We start from the raw sequence: 18,132 nt of genomic DNA on the forward strand, positions 1-18,132 counted from the left end.
AATGAAGACAGAGTGCTATCTTCAGATGATTACTTGATTATATTAACCATGCAAAGAACATTTGTCTGAAGTGATATGGATTTTACAGTTTTCTAGTTTGATTCTGGCCACAGCAGACAATGTTTTAGCTTGTAAATGACAAACATAAGTTGCTGTTTGACTTCCATGCAAAATAAAGATTAGTTGCAACAGTTGCTCATGACCCATAAAATTTCAACTTCTGGCCTATGGTACTAGAACATTTTTTGCTTGGACAAATCACTAGAAATACAACCTTTCTTGAACCTGCAATATTTAGACAAATTTTATTGTGCACTTTTCTATAACTGTTCTAAATGAACTTAAGAATGAATGAATTATTATTGTCAGTGAATTTTGAAGTGAATGAGAATTTATGAAAATAAGCCTATATAGCCGAAACTGGTTTGGCTCAGTGGATAGAGCGTCGGCCTGCGGACTGAAGGGTCCCGGGTTCGATTCCGGTCAGGGGCATGTGCCTGGGTTGCGGGCACATCCCCAGTGGGGGATATGCAGGAGGCGGCTGATCGATGTTTCTCTCTCATCGATGTTTCTGACTCTCTATCTCTCTCCCTTCCTCTCTGTGAAAAATCAATAAAATATTTAAAAAAAAAAAAAGAAAATAAACCTATATATAAACATTCACATGAATGTACATATATAACAGGGATTTCAAAATATTATCCAGCAAAAAAGAAATCACTTGTTTATTTATTCAATTTTTTTTATTTGAATAAATAAAATGTATACACTGGCATTTGAGGAAAATTACATTTAAAGAATAAATTATCAAAATAGTGAAAGTATTAGACTTTCATTGCATATGCTTTCAATTTAAATTTAGCAATTAAGTTTATCTATTTAACTATTTATATATTTATTTATTAAATATCAAACATTTATTTTCAACTATTTCTTAAATGCCAACAACTTTTTCAGGATTGTGTGACATACTTTGGCTATGTTGATAAACAAAGTAGATGTTGTTCCTAATATTGTGGAGTCGGAGCCTAATGTAGAAAAAATATATTATTAAAATAGACATAACATAGGTAAGAAATTATTATCTAACTAGAGGCTCGGTGCACAAAATTCATGCGCAGGGGGTGTGTGTGTCCCTCAGCCCAGACTGCACCCTCTCCAGTCTGGGACCCCTCGAGGGATGTCCTACTGCCCACAGGGATGGGGCCTAAATGGGCAGTCAGACATCCCTCTCACAATCCAGGACAGCTGGCTCCCAACCGCTCGCCAGTCTGCCTGCCTGATTGCCCCTAACCACTTCTACCTGCCATCCTGATCATCCCCTAACTGCTCCCCTGCCAGCCTGATCGACACCTAACTGCTCCCCTGCCAGCCTGATCGACACCTAATTGCTCCCCTGCCAGCCTGATCTATGCCTAACTGCTCCCCTGCCAGCCTGGTCGCCCCCAACTGCCCTCCCCTGCAGGCCTTATCACCCCCAACTGCCCTCCCTTTCAGGCCTGGTCCCTTCCAACTGCCCTCCTCTGAAGGCCTAATCACCCACAACTGCCCTCCCCTGCTGGCCATCTTGTGGCAGCCATCTCTTACCACATGGGGGTGGCCATCTTGTGTGTTGGAGTGATGGTCAATTTGCATATAACCTCTTTATTAGATAGGATTGTTGTTTGGGACAACATTACCTCTTGAATATTAGGTAAACTTTCCTTGGAGTTTTAGTGTAATGCCTGTGTGAGTTCAGCACATGCCCCTCTGATTTCTAAAACCTGACCTATTTGGTGCCCTCTGTTTTCATTTTTGAATATATATAACATACATTCATCTCACCCAGTATAAACCTTGATAGAAATTGTACTGTCATGTGATTTCCACAAAAAAAGCCAATTATAGAAAGCATTTCAGATTTCAAAATTTTATTGGATTTACATGTTCAGGGGAGGAAAAACTAGATCATCATTTTTTTCATCCTGATGGTCCCAAACCTGGCTTTCGTTTTTTGTTAATAACTAACCTGTTATTCTGTCATTTTCTAAAACAGTACATGCACCATCAGTAATCCTGTCATTTATAACCTTTGAGAAATTTAGCCCAGTTTGCCATCTCATCATCAGGCAACTCTGTCTAGCTCAATACTTTTAGGAATACTTTTGTGAACACTGTGATGTTATGAAGAGATATATTAGTAATTATAAAGCTTAAAATAGAGAATTTGACCTAATCTGGGGTATAGGTTGAAATTATGGGAGAGACATTCTGTGACCTCCCAGAATTAATTAGAATGAAGGTGGGCTTAGAAGAGAAACTGGAACAGCAAGCCCTGAGGTTAGAGAAGGCATGAGGTATTTGAAGAACAAAAGAAGGCCAGCTTTTCTATAACCCAGCTGGAGAGAAAAGCAGAGGAATCAAATGAGCTGGAGATGTAGGTATTAAGGATGGCTTCATCAATATAATATAGTCAATATCAACTTAGATTTTCTTTTTTAACAACAAAAGTAATAACTGCTAGCACATTAAATGTTTACTATGTACTAGACACTGTTCTAAGAGCCTTATATAGAAACCATTTAAACTTTAAATTCTAATTATTTATAGCAACCTTAAAACTATTTATATAAAAAATGCTACCTTATTGATAAACATTACATAAAACAGTTTCTCCACAAAATTTAAGACACAGATTTATAAGTGGTTTTTTATGTTGACAATATAAAACTTACTGCTAAAGATTATTTTCTGCTTCCTGTACTATCTCTGATGATAAATAATTTAAAAATCAGAATATAATAGGTTATTTTATTCAGGTATACAAGTATTATAAAATTTTAAGTTACTTTTTTTGTAGTATAATTTAATAACTGTATCACCTCTATACTGTTTCAGGAAATTAATGATATGATATGTTATATAACCTTGTATATACCATTTCCAAAGCCCTGCTTTCACAAAGTCAATCATATATTGAATACTTAATTTTGTTAAGATATTAATTTCCAATGGAAATCTTTTAAAACTCTTGGCAGATTATCTTTGTGGAAATAATACCTTTATAAAAAAGGATTTGAAGTTCACATTCACAATAAGTATTTCCAGTATTCAATGTTTTGTAAAGATAAAACAAATTACTATAAATAACAGTGTGCAGTATGCATAACTGTACATGATATTCTATTTGTATATAAGGTAATATGCATACAAATCCCTTTTTCAGGGCAATAGAAAATAAAGGTAAATCAATTTTACTTCATTTTATAAGGGGAACAGTTTTTAGATGAAGAAAGAATTCAAGATGTTGCACAAAGTGGATTTAGAGAGAATAACAGCAAAAGAAATCCTCAGGTAAGATCAATGGAAATGTTATCTACACTAATAAAAGAGAAACATGCAAATTGGTGTCACTCCGCTACCCTTCCCATTGGCTAATCAGGGCGATATGCAAATTAACTGCCAGCCAAGATGGTGGCCGGCAGCCAGGCAGCTTGAAGCGAACATGGGGCTTGCTTGCTTCAGTGATGGAGGACTCCAACGTTCCCCGCCTGCCACTGCTGGCCTCTGAGCTTGCAGTTTGAAACATTGTTACAAATATAGAAGGTAAACAAAACCCCGAAACCTGCTTTCAGCCAGCCGGGATCTCAGAGCTGGAGTTGAAACAGTGTTTCGATTATAGACCCCAAACAAACCAGATACCTGCTTTCAGCAGTTGAGGCCTCAGAGCTGGAGCCAAGCCTCAGAGCTAAAGCTGGCCCAGAATTAAAAAAAAAAAAGAAAAAAAGGGGCATTTGGGAGCTTCAGTCACCCGTCAGCCTGAAAACAGCCCTTAGTCCCTCACCCAGACTGGCCAGGTACCCCAGTGGGGACCCCCACCCTGAAGGGAGTGTGACTAGCTGCAAACAGCCATCATCCCCTCATCCAGGTTGGCCAGGCACCCAAGCAGGACCCCCACCCTGATCAAGGACACCCTTCAGGGCAAACCAGCCGGCCCCCATCCGTGCACCAGGCCTCTATCCTATATAGTAAAAGGGTAATATGCCTCCCGGCACCGGGATCAGCATGACAGGGAGCAGCGTCCAAACCCCCTGATCGCCCTGTGGCTCTGTGTGTGACAACCTCCCTATATGCCCTGCTCTGTTCATGACAGGGGAAGGCGCCCCAACCCCCTGATCAGCCCTGCTCTGTGCCTGATAGGGGGGAGCTCCCCAACCCCCTGATCACCCTGTGGATCTGTGTGTGACAGGGTGCGGCGCCCCAACCTCCTGATCCGCCCTGCTCTGTGTGTGACAGGGGGCAGTGCCCCAACTCCCCTATTGGCCCTATTCTGTAAGTGACAGGGGGGAGCTCCCCAACCCCCTGATCGACCCTGCTCTGTGCATGACAGGGTACAGAACCCCAACCCCCCTGATGGGCCCTGCTCTGTGAGTGACAGGGGGCAGCGCCCCAACCCCCTGATGGGCCCTGCTCTGTGAGTGACAGGGGGCAGCGCCCCAAACCCCTGATGGGCCCTGCTCTGTGAGTGACAGGGGGCAGCGCCCCAACCCCCTGATGGGCCCTGCTCTGTGCGTGACAGGGGGTGGCGCCGCAACCTCCCCATCAACCCTGCCTTGAGTGTGACAGGGGGTGGTGCCCCAACCCCCCAATCGGCTGTACCCTGAGCATGACTGAGGGTGGCATCGCAACCTCCCAATCCGCCCTGCTCTGTGCATGACAGGGGGTGGAGCCCCAACTCCCCAATCGGCCCTGCTCTGAGCCCAACCAGGGGCTGCACCTAGGGATTGGGCCTGCCCTCTGCCACCTGGGAGCAGGCCTAAGCCAGCAGGTCGTTATCTCCCAAGGGGTCCCAGACTTGGAGAGGGCACAGGCTGGGCAGACGGACCCCCCCTCCGCGCCCCTCCCCCCGACTGCACAAATTTTTGTGCACAGGGCCTCTAGTATAATAATAAATGGGTAAAGGAAGTGAAAATTTTAAACAGAAGAATCTCAGGACACTTGCTAGTTTTAGTCAAATGTATGGAGTGCTATAATATAGAAGAAATATTAGAGCAGTTTGATATCACTATAGAGGGTAGAGCTCAGTATCTGGAGAAAGATGAATCACATATGCTCTCCAAGGCTCCAAGGGTATACGGATTGTCTTCAGTGGTATTAAGATTTTTTTTTGGCTCCGTTGTTAAAGGTACTCAGGAATAGAATGAGTGGCAATTTTTTTGATGAATCAAAAGACTATAAACTTCCAAATGAACTGTTGAAATAGAAGAAAGTAGACTCCATCACGACTTTGAGATTCCAAACTTAATCAGAGAAAGGTTGTCTGAAAGCTAATTATTAGTATAATCAGAATTATGACAGGAATCAGATTGATGAAGACAAGCTAGTGTATTGAAAATTATATATGTTTGAAGTACTTTTAACTGTATAATTTGCAGATTACTACAAATGTGACTCACATAGAAAATAGTATGAGACCAAATTCCCTTCCATCAACTTCATGATTTGGCTTTCCTATTTATACGCCTTCTAGGCATGTGATTAAATAAAACTACATATTATATTTGGCACTACAAGTCAAATTCTGGCAGACATTTTTCTTTTATATATATACTAGAGGCCCGGTGCACAAAAATTTGTGCACTCAGGGGGGCCGGAGGGGGGTCCCCCAGCCCGGCCTGTGCCCTCTCGCAGTCTGGGACCCCTCGGGAGATAACGACCTGCTGGCTTAGGCCTGCTCCCAGGTGGCAGAGGGCAGGCCCAATCCCTAGGTGCAGCCCCTGGTCAGGCTCAGAGCAGGGCTGATTGGGGAGTTGGGGCACCGCCTCGTCATGCACAGAGCAGGGCGGATTGGGAGGTTGCGATGCCACCCTCAGTCACGCTCAGGGTAGGGCTGATTGGGGGGTTGGGGCACCGCCCCCTGTCACACTCAAGGCAGGGTCGATGGGGAGGTTGTGGTGCCACCCCCTGTCACGCACAGAGCAGGGCCCATCAGGGGTTTGGGGCACTGCACCCTGTCATACTCAGGGCATGGCTAATGGGGAGGTTATGGCTCTACCCTGTCACACACAGAGCAAGGCCCATGGAGGGGGGTTGGGCGCCACCCTCTATCACCCACAGAGCAGGGCCGATCAGGGGGTTGGGGTGCCGCCACTGTCACACTCGGGGAAGGGCCGATGGAGAGGTTATGGCTGTACCCTGTCACACACAGAGCAGGGCCGATCAGGGGGTTGGTGCGCTGCACCCTGTCAAACACAGAGCCGCAGGGCAATCAGGGGATTGGGGAGCTCCCCCCAATCAGGCACAGAGGAGGGCTAATCAGGGGGTTGGGGCGCCTCCCCCTGTCATGAACAGAGCAGGGCTGATAGGGAGGTTGTGGCCCTCCCCCCTGTCACACACAGAGCCGCAGGGCGATCAGGGGGTTTGGGCGCTGCCCCCTGTCATGCTGATCCCAGTGCCGGGAGCCTCGCTGCTCTGCTGATCCCGGTGCCGGGAGGCATATTACCCTTTTACTATATAGAATAGACGCCTGATGGGTAGGGGCTGGCTGGTTTGCCCTGAAGGGTGTCCTGGATCAGGGTGGGGGTCCCCACTGGGGTGCCTGGCCAGTCTGGGTGAGGGGCTGAGGGCTGTTTTCCGGCTGGCGAGTGACTGAAGCTTCCAACCGCTCCTTGTTTTCTTTTTTATTCTGGGCCAGCTTTAGCTCTGAGGCCTCGCTGCTGAAAACATCTATACAATGTTGTGGTCTGGCTGGCTTTCAGTCCGGCTGGTTTCTGGGGTTTTGTTTAGCTTCTTATTTGCAACATAGTACATAGTTGCTTAGAGTTGCAGCTGAGAGGCCGGCAAGTTAGGCGGGGAACGTTGGAGTCCGCAGTCACTGAAGCAAGCAAGCCTCCCTGTTCGCTTCAGTGCATGGCTGCCGGCCGCCATCTTGGCTGACAGTTAATTCGCATAAGGATATGCTGATTAGCCAATGGAAAGGGTAGTGGTCGTATGCTAATTACCATGTTTCTCTTTTGTTAATGTAGATATATTTTATATATATTTATATATTTTTTAAATATATTTTATTGATTTTTTACAGAGAGGAAGGGAGAGAGATAGAGAGTTAGAAATATTGATGAGAGAGAAACATCGATCAGCTGCCTCTTGCACACCCCCTACTGGGGATGTACCCGCAACCAAGGTACATGCCTTGACTGGAATCGAACCTGGGACCTTTCAGTCCACAGGCCGATGCTCTATCCACTGAGCCAAACCGGTTTCAGCGAGTGGAAACAATTTTATATCTACTCTCCTTCAGTATGAATTACTTCAGAAGAAACATGACTATTACTAATGTATATAAGAATATGTGTGTTTCATAAATAAGTTCTTTTACTCTTGGAAAACTAATACTACTTGAGTATGCTCATTGTCAATATTATTCATATGTACATATGAGTTTTTCTGAACCTCTCCCCTTTTCTCATTTCCTTTGTGCAGTCATAAATAATATCAGCCCAATTTCTGACATTACCCGTTATATTCTTTACTTCCCTTCCAACTATCAATGTCTGGACTATTAGAACACCATCATTGTAGGTTTCTTTGATGTTACTCTTTTCCAACTTTCTTCACATAGTCTTCAAAATTCTCATTCTAAAGTATTTTACTATTTCTTCACTTCCAACAGGATTAACTGCAATTCTGCATACCCTTTACTATAGTGAAGCTAAATATCTTACCCTTTCCTCAAACTGACTATAATGCGTAAGTCAGAGCTCCAGGGAAAACAAGGCACACTCAAATGAGAAACTGAAGAGAGTTTAATAAATAGGTCATTTACAAAATTCAATAAAGAAACCATTTGAAAGCCCCATTTTCAAATGATGAAAGGACACCAAGTTGATATGAATGTTCCTAGGATTAGCAATAGCAAAGAGTGGGTGTCCCCCACCCCGGGCCTGAAGGAGGAAAGAATCCTATAATCAGAAGTGAGGAGGTGAAGCCTGTGGAGAGAAGCTCTTGACACAAGATATGGCTACAATTGGGCTTTAGCAAATTTGCAGCAATTCTGAAAAGAGGGTGTGGTTCATATATCCTAAAGCTATTCTCTCTTCCTCCCACAGCTTCCAGGTGTCTCCCATTAGGCAAAGCCAAGAAGAGGCCAGACAGCAAGGGATTCCATCCATGCAGTTAGTCCATAGAAATAGCCAGGTGGGGATGGGGAGGAAAAAAGAGTGCAGTAGGTAGAGAATAGATCCCAACTGAAAGAGGGAAAGCACCCAGCTCAAATATCCTTTCACAATTCCATGTTTTTCACATGCTAGTTTCCTGACTGAAATGACTTTCCCCTGGCTCACACCTTATTCTAAAGTTCCACAACTGAGCTCTACGCAGATTACAAAATGTTCACTGTGAATTCTTTCCCTTCTCTACATCCAGTTAATTTTTACCTCCTCAGAGCTCCAGCACATTATGCACTTACTTTGATTTTAGCTTGTTGGAGATACTGATTTTATTCTTCTCTATGTTCTTTGGCACTTAAAAAGTATCTGTAGTAGTCAAATGATTGTTGAATAGTGATTACAAATGGTTATTGAATGTTTGTTTACAAATGAGAATTTCAACACATACTAGTATATAAGTTTTTAAATTGCTAAATGGAAATAATGAACAAAACATAGAGTATGATTAGAAGGTAAAAATGACATTAAATGACACACTGTATACAAAGAGATAGACAATGTTAAGCACAGTAGACAATCTAAATTATCCTAAACTATGTCAAATAACATGAAATTAACACTTATGACAAAAACAACAACAAACAAACAACAAAAAACCCAGCTATAGTGATAAGCTTGAAACAAAAGCAAACAAAAAATAACTTATTTTAAGTAGTTCTCTGGTATTTGTGATTGGCATGGAAAGAGAAATAAGCTTATGCCAAAATCCTGATGTAAGAATTTAAAAAGCTTCTTTTGATATTGTCTCTAGCTCTTCAACAGAAACCTAGTCCATTGCGGCACTACAGTTATAGTATAGGTTATTTCTCTTCTAATTCTCTCCTTTTTAAACAAATTCCTGTATGAAAGCAATGAGTAATGAGATCTATGCAACTTTAATTAGGACAACTTGTTCTGAGTGAGTCAGTGATTAAATAAAAATATTTAATGTTACAGTTGGAGACTGTAAGTTCTTTGGGCAAAGTAGGAGTTAATTGCTTTCAATTTTGTCTAATGTGGATCTACATCAGGTAAAACTTTTTCCTGAAGTAAATAGTGGCAGGTAGCAGTTCCATTGTATTATCCTTAAACTCATAGAGATGATGGTGTACATCAAGCAGAGGATGTCTAAATATTTGAGTATTTAAGTTGTGATGGAATAAATGCTTATTTAACTGTTAATGGAAGAAATTAGGTAGTAGATAACCTCTACACTTGGAAAATAAAGATAGAAAATAGAGGCTATTTTCATATCTAATTCGAAATTTTAAATTATATTTTCATGATCTCTCAATAAGGTAATTTGAATATAAATTATTCAATGATAGAAAATGATAGGAAAACAATTTGTATTGAGTGTCAAATATATGCAGTCATTATCCTAGATGCTATGAATTTGTAGTAAACAAAACAAATAATAGTAAATAGAAGAAAAATAAAGCAGAATAAGTAGATAGGAAATGATATGAGGCTACTGTTTTAGATAGTAATCAGTTCACACATGAGCTACACTGAGAAATGAAAAGATAACTATTCATTCCTTTGTATGAATAACTTCTCTGTCCTCTTATAACAAACCTACAAATGTAATATATTTTTATTCTAATAGTAAAAAAGAAGGATCTCTTACCCTTTGAGACAGCATGGAGGGACTTGGAGAGTATTATGCTACGCAAAATAAGCCAGTCAGAGAAAGATCTGTACCACATGATCTCACTCTTATATGGATTCTAATGAGCAAAATAAACTGATGAACAAGGTCGATCTAGAGATATAGAAGCATGGAACAGACTGATGAATCTCAGAGGGAAGACAGGGGTGATGAATCTCAGAGGGAAGGAAGGGTGGGGAGGTGCATGGGAAGAGATCAACCAAAGAACTTGTATGCATATATGCATAACCCATGGTCATAGACAATAAGGTAATAGAGCCTGGGGTGGAAGGTGGGGCTGGGCTAGAGGGGTTAATAGAGGAAAAAAGGGGACATATGTAATACTTTGAACAATACAGAGGAAAAATAATAAAATTTATCCTTTGTTCTCATGGACCTTACATGGGTAGACAGACCAAAATAAAATACACAAAAAAACAACCAATAAACATTAACTATGAACTAGTTATTTAGTATCTTAGAAGGTGATACATATGATAAAGAAAAAATATATAAAGCAATTTAAAACAGAGTATTCAGAGTCTAGAAATAGTTCAGGGAATGAGTAACATGGTCATCTGGAAGATGAGTGTTTCACACAGATGTAAGATCCTGAGGTGAAAACATGCCTAATAAGTTGATGAAATAGAGGGGACCCATGATAGTGGAGCAGAGTGGTGGAGTGGTGAGTAGGCAATAAGGTCAGAAAACAGCATATGACCAGTTACTATAAATTCTTACAGACCACTGTAGGGGCATTTGTACTGTGCAATCATCAGCACCATCCATCTTCAGAACTTTAATTAAAACTTTATTTGGTTTTATGTAAAAATGTGCTTTTCATTGAAGATAGTTATAAAAGAAAAAATATAAAATTACCCAAAGTCTCATGATTCAGAGCAAATCAAATCTACATCAACCTTATTGCACATATAGAATTATATCAGACTGTTAAACCCCTGGTCCAAAAATCCCTCATGTGTTAGAGATCCTGCTGAGTCTAGCATGGCTCCACCTGTGTCTAATGAAGTAGTGAGGCTGCACACCCCAGTTGTTTGTTTTACAGCATTTTTTTAATGTACCAGTGATCAAGCTTCAATAAAAATGATTTATACTTAGAGCAATGAGGCACAGGGAAAAAGGTATGGACAGTTCACCGTTCTGGAAAAATGGTTCGTAGCTGAGACCCAGCAAGTGAGAGTTGCAAGTAGAAGATGAAAGAACACTGGTCATTAAGAAATTGTTAATGGAGCGAAGGTAAGGGACAGGACTCTTTGTTTTCAAATTCTATTTGGAACACAGATAGACATCACCAATATTTCAAGCATAGGACAAAGTTTGTAACTTAGGAATTTTGCAGATTTGGGTGTAACAATGTGCCAAAACAGCTATCTGAAGAAGGACATGGCTTTTTTTTTTAAATTGATATCTGAGAGGAAGGGAGAGGGAGAGATAGAAACATCAATGATGAGAGAGAATAATTGCTTGGCTTCCTCCTGCATGTCCCACACCAGGAATCAAGCCTGCAACCGGGGCACGTGCTCTGACCAGGAATCGAACCGTGATCTCCTGGTTCATAGGTTGACACTCAACCACTGAGCAACTCAGGTTGGGCAGACATGGTTTCTTCCTCCCAAGAAACTGTCATGCTCTGTATCAGAGGTTGGCATTGCTCCCCTATTCTCCCCTCCATACTCCTTCCCTCCCCTACTCTCTTCTCTTTTCCTCTTCTCCTCTGTTCTCTTCTTCTCTTCTCTCTGGCCAGGGTGTGGTTGGGAGAATGGATGTGCTAAATTGACTATTGATACACTCTTATCACACCTCCCTAGGGAGTCTTTGAAATAATTGGGAGAATAGCAAGAAATGGTTTATAAGTAAAGGTTATGGAATAAAAAATATTCATATTAATGTTACCACATTTATAAACATGTGTCTGGAGACTTGGGAAAATTGATTCTATATTCAAACCTGATTTTTTTCTATCTTTGAATAAGAAGTACAAATTGTAGAAAGCACCAGGGATTCATAAATTTCCTAAAAGTAACCTTTCCTAAAACATAGGAAAAATTGACCGAAGTTTTTATATCCATAATATGTATAGCATTGTAACATTTACCACAATACATTGAACTAATTTCATTCATTTATAACATCTACTTTGTTGTATAAATTGTTATGTTGTATAATCCAGAAGAAAACCAATTAGATAAGAGAATAAATTGGAGCTCTCTATTCAAAACTGAAAAACAAACCCATGAAAGTGTAAGAGATTACTTCGAGTGAGATTCAGGCTTCATGATTATTTTTTAACTGTATTTTTTTAATTTCCCATAATAAATTTCAAAAAAAAATGGAGGTTCTATGAATATGTTGCATAACAGTTAGCTTTATGAAAAATAATATTCCTAAAGAAATTAAGAAAACAAAGAGTAGTATACAACATAGATTTTTATCTATTTGGCTAAAAGTATAACTTAGGCCTAGCTGGTTTGGCTCAGTGGCCAGAGCATCAGCCTGCAGACTAAAGGGTACCAGGTTTGATTCCGGTCAAGGCACATGCCTGGGTTTTGGGCTTGATCCCCAGTAGGGGATGTGCAGGAGGCAGCCGAACAATGTTTCACTCTCATCATTGATGATTCAGTCTCTCTCTCCCTCTCCCTTCCTCTCTGAACTCAATAAAAATATATTTAAAAATAAATAAATAAATAAAAATATAACTTACTTCAGTTAGATTAAATATTTTTAATAATTATTCATGTCAGGTATGTTCCTATGTTTAAATAATGTAAATTATTTTTGCTATCTTTGTTTATGTTTTTAAACTATAAAATAAAATGTATTACATTAACTTAAGGTTTTCAGGTAAGAAATAGTGAATGTCATCTTCAAAATTCTGTAATTGAATATGCCAATCAATACTGGACCATGTGCCCAGAAATTATTCTTTACTCTATGTTTAGTTAGTTTCTAACTTAAACTAAAAATGTACTTAGAAAATATAAGAAAATATTTCCTGTTTTCTAATATCTCCATATATTGAATGGCACATACACACACACACACACACACACACACACACACACACGGGAATTATTTTACAATGAAGAATCACTTTTCCCACCACCATCCCTAAATTTGCCATTTTGAAATGTAACAATTAAATATAACGTCTAAAAGATGCTAAGCTTTCCCAGGATCATGCAGTAGAGCCAACATCCAAATCACTGCAGGCAGTCTACTCCCAGGCCAATGCTCTTCTATGCTTCTACACTATCATGGCTCCTAAGAAGTCGTGATGACTGCCGGGTTTAATTAGACAAAGTTCTTCCTTCAATTAAATTAGAATTTAGGATTTGTTTATGCTATATACCTTACATGTATGTATAACACATCTTTCATATATATAACGTATATCTTAATTGAGAATGTAGATGTTAAAGAAGTATTAATAGAACAGATAATATAATAAAAATGTTGTCATTTTTATTTACTTATGACATGTGCCATTCAATACCAATTTCACACACACTAAATTTTCATCAATTTCATGATGCACTATTAAAATTTCAAGAATATAGTGAGAAACAAAAATAGGACCAGAGTCATAGAAGCATCAAACTGACAGTCCAACATATGAGGGAAGGTGGGGTTGGGGGGAGGTGGGGCAGGGTATGAGGTGGTAAGAAATCAATCAAAGGACTTGTATGCATGCATCTGAGCATAACCAATGAACACAGACAGTAGGAGGGTGAGGGCCTGTGCTGGGGGGTGGGGGCGGCTGAGGAGAGGTCAATGGGGGGAAAAGGATACTCATGTAATACTTTAAACAATAAAGAATTTTTAAAAAATAAAGTACATTGATTTACAAATAATAAAAAGAATATAGTGAGACTTTCTTAATATGATATGCTAATGCCTCTCCTCCTGATCACATTAAAAATTACGTGCTTGCAAGAAATATAAAAGACAAAAAAAGGAGAAGATACAAAGACAAAATAAAAAAGAAAGGTGCTCAAACCAAAGCAACATTCATTTCTATCTTGAAGCAATTTTGCCTGTTCCCCAATTTGGGACTGATATTGCTGCTGCTTTTTATTTCTGTCCCTCCTGAAATGAAGGGTTCAGACACATGTAGAAAATCAGAGATAAAGGGGAAAGGAATGATTGACAGTTTCAGAGATAGTAAAAAAAAAAAGTTATTTTGGTGCTTATTTCTCCTATTTAGTGGCAAGTAACCACTATTCCTTCAGTTTAACCCTCTGGGTCTGGCATTTGAAACAATGTCCAAAGATGCTATCAACACCTTTGTGCTCACTATTTCAAAATAGTAAACACAAAGGATACACTTATGGAAAGAACTTGGGTTAAGCTGGTGGCTTAATGCAGTAAGAATTAATATTACAGCCTCATTTTATTTTGAAACAGTCTTGTTAATGTCAAAAAATGCTCCTTTCCAGCTGTGAGAATATTGAGATTTGTAGTTAAAGTGAAATCATCCCCTGTATATTCCATGCACCTGTCAATCACAAAACTGAGACTGAAATCAACTGGCCTGGTTCATTTTTTAGCATAATGTTGAATTAAAGTGTAACCAGCTTCAATAACAGGTGGGAATTTACCATTGTTCTAACACAGGCATGCATATTTCATGATGTCCAATATAAGAAAGCAAATGCACACAGAAACATTTAAAACTTAAACATGAGGACAAGTGTTGGAGGCCCATCCAGCTTTTTAAGTTTGTTTGAGCATCTCAGAATCTCCTCTGTAGATGAGGGAAAACCTAAAAGTTACCTTAAACAGCTATAAGTTAGTATGTCTCATTTCTTTTTAAAAAAATTTTATTGAATTTATTGGAGTGACATTGTTTAATAAAATTATATGTTTCAGGTGACAGTTCTACAATACATCATCTGTATATTGTATTGTGTTCACCACCTCAAGTCAAGTCTCCTTCCATCACCATTTCTACCCCCTTACCCTCTTCTGTCTCCCTTAACCCCTCTTAGTCAGCATTCGGCCGTCTGTGTCTATGAGTTTTGCTTTGTTTTTCCTTTGCTGAATCCCTTCACCTTTTTTACCCAACCCAACTCCCCTTCCCTCTGACAGCTGTCAGTCTGTTCTCTAACCATTTATTCCTTGAACTTTTTGCTACTCATTATCTGAAAGATTTGGATGTAATGTTTGAGGCACAGGGTTCACCCAGCTCACAGTCTCCGCAGACTACTGGAAGTAACCTGTAACCGGAGACACTGGCTGGTGGCAATCTTTGGGAAAGTTTCTTGCCTCGGATGGATGGATGGATGCTCCATGACTGGGAGGCCAAACCGGTGTTGGTCCTGGCATAAAGATAGGGAATGGATGGGTGGGGGTGTGGACCAGCAAACCAAGAGCAGAAGTTAGAGTAGAGGTTGACTCTTTGTCCATTCCTCTAACAGAGAGATGGAAGGCCCCAAAAGTTCATTTCACAGGGATGTAAGTTCTGCAGCAGTAGTTTGAAGCCATTTGATAAACTCGCTAGTATTGTTTCTAGCTGACTTTGTCCTACTTGGAATGGCAGATTTTCTCATCTCCCTCTTCGGCCTCCTTCAGTCCCTCTAGATGCCCTTAATACGGATCAAGAGGTTGGGTGGAGTGGGGGAGGCCCTAGAAACAGAAACTGGTTCACCCCTGCAGGACTGACTACACATGGGTCCCTGACCTCCCTTCTCCAAGAACTCCTTCCCAGACTCATTCCTTTTATCACCAAACCCATCTTGTCACCATTTTGCTTTGTAACCTTATCCCCCCAGCCCAGCTCTCCTCGGTCCCTTCTCCCTCCTTCCTTCCTGTTACCTCCTTACCTGTCCACCGCAATGGCCGTCATAGAGTAGATGCTGGCGAACACCGCTGTGATGGGAAAGAAATTCTGGAAGCGACAGTAGTTGGCACCGAAGTACCACTCACTGTGAAGCGCGTAGATGAAGTTGACCAAGGTGTTGAAGGCGGCCATGGAGGCGTCGGAGAAAGCCAGGTTCACGAGGAAGTAGTTGGTGACGGTCCTCATGCGCTTGTGGGCCAGGATGATCCAGATGACGATGAGATTCCCGAAGACCGCCACGGCCACCACCACGCTGTAGGCGAGGGACCAGAGCGCGATTCGCCAGGACGGCTGCACGAACTGGTTGGTGAGGTTGGCCCGGGGCTGCGAGGGCTCGGGGGAGGTCGCGGGCTGTCCCGGCGTGGAGGACGAGGCGGACAGGTTGCCGGCCTGGGCCAGCAGCTGCAGCCACGCAGCCTGGGCCACCCCCGCGGCGAGCGCCTCGCTCAGGTTCCGGGCGCCAGCGCCAGCTCCTTCCGCGCCCGCCGTCCAGTTCCAGGCTGCGGGGAGAGAGGCCATCGCCGCGGGTCTGGAGCCCTGGATCTGCCCACTCGCCCGCGGCCAGCCCGAGCCGAGCCTCCTGAAGTTCTTCGCCTCCTGGTCCCTGGAAGCGCCGCAGGGAAGGTGCGAGCGGCTCCCCTGGCTGGTGAAGGGATGCGACGAGCCAGCAAGTAATGGGGAGGACGGGCGCCACTTCGTCCAAGGAGTTTGAGACGTTGGCAGGATTGAGATGGTTGGGGCGATGTTAGGGCTGTCACCCGCCGGGATCTCGGGGTTCGCCCTGGCGGGAGCTCCGCGCACTGGCTGGAGCACTGAGGTCCCGGCGCCTGGCGCGCTTTATAGTCTCCTAGTCCCCCGCTTTGGTGACGTCGTGGGGGCTTCGAAGCTAACCAACCCCTTCGATGCGCTCCTTTCCTCCACCCGCCCTTGCGAGTTCATTCATTCGCTACCCGCCTCCCAGCAGCTGGGGCTTGGCGGGAGGTCGTGCTCCGGGAGGGGCTGCACTGTCTCAGATGTAATTAAAATCTCTCCAAGATTGTTTTTCCACTTTTAACTTCAAGATGTTTTGCTGAGGTCCCTCCTCTCAGGCGTTTATTGTTCCTTTTCTAAACCAATTAAACTGTTCACCGGTAAATCAAAAGCACACCCCAGGGGATTTTTTCTGGGGGCGGTGGGAGGGGGAGCGCAGCGGGGTAGCTTGCTGAGGGCTGTGGGCACAGCTAGCCATGCCCGGTGTGTTGTGTTACTGGCTTTTGGAATTTCACTCAACTTTCTGCCCGTGTGTTTATGTTATCACTTCTCAGATCCCTTTTCGTCTAGCTCCCACTTTCAAATCCAGTCGCCCTCATCCTCTAATCTCAGTCTCCAGGACAGACGATGGTTTCCCCTGGAGGATTCTGCCCTGGGTGGCATGCCATGACGCACAGGGGGTAAACCAGAAACCCCCGAGCTGTATTTTCTTGAAGAAAAAAAAAAGCAACAACAAAAATTAGATTTCTTTATTTCTCTGGTATAAACGTATCCCGTAAGCAATCTAAATGCATACACTTTGTTATACAGTTTTGCACATTTGGCCCTTGGGTTTTCAAGGCCTGACCGTGAGGACACAGTGATGAAGATGAACAGCAAGATCCTTAGTTTCCTGGGCAGGTGGGCAGGCCTGACTTCTGAGCTTTGGCCGGAACCGGTGAGCTGGAGTGCTCTGTGGAATGCGAGCTGGAGAAAATAGTCTGTGATTAGATAGATTTTATAGACAATAGATCCGTGTGTTCCAGAGGCTACACTCCCCTTTATTAGTTTCTTGGGGTAGGCGTGCAGGGATTTCATGTTAAACATCATTTAGCAATCTCCTGGAAACACTTGGAATCTTTCAGCCTCAGTTTTCTCATTTGAAAATGAAAATTAAAATATATATCTATTTTACAGAGTAATTATAAGGATGAGTGGTTTCAACAGATTCCTTCAACACTAGGCAAGATGGAGATCTCAGTGAGTATTAACTATTTCCCTCTTGTTGTGCATTTCATCTAAATGTTTTCAGGTAAAATGAATCTTAGGGAGTTTGCTTTACTTCAAACAGAGGTACTTTCTAATTTGTGAATATTCTGTATTGTTTAATTTCCCAGTTCAGAATAGGTTCTTTAAAAATCCTGCAATGATTATGGCACAAATGGACATAGGGTGACTGGTCATGACTAGTGTTTTCCATTTTATATTTTTTATGATGAAAACAGTAGTGTATAGAAATAAGTTTGAGGCAACCTGATAATTACATTGACAAAACCCTGCTTCAAGGTAAATGCATGCTGAAAGTGGTAATTATCAAAGGTTGTTATTTCCCAAAGAGGCCTGTGAAAATATATGATAAATGATAAGCGATTTTAACAGAGATTTCATATTTCCTGCTTACTAATTCTAAATTAAACAAATTTTAA

General features: G+C 41.8%; 1 protein-coding gene across 1 annotated transcript in view; it reads right to left on the bottom strand.

Annotated features, from left to right (window-relative positions):
- The window catches only part of TACR3 (tachykinin receptor 3), a 55,576-nt gene extending 39,360 nt beyond the window's left edge, over positions 1–16,216 (bottom strand). Inside the window, exon 1 of the mRNA XM_070429700.1 lies at positions 15,681–16,216. Within this exon, the coding sequence (XP_070285801.1) occupies positions 15,681–16,216 (536 nt within the window). The remainder of the gene's footprint in view (positions 1–15,680) is intronic.
- Positions 16,217–18,132: the final 1,916 nt, after the last annotated feature.

The sequence above is a fragment of the Myotis yumanensis genome, unplaced genomic scaffold (assembly GCF_028538775.1).
Source record: "Myotis yumanensis isolate MYYU_CA2020_CCGP unplaced genomic scaffold, mMyoYum1.0.hap1 SCAF_1, whole genome shotgun sequence".
Classification (NCBI taxonomy): domain Eukaryota; kingdom Metazoa; phylum Chordata; class Mammalia; order Chiroptera; family Vespertilionidae; genus Myotis; species Myotis yumanensis.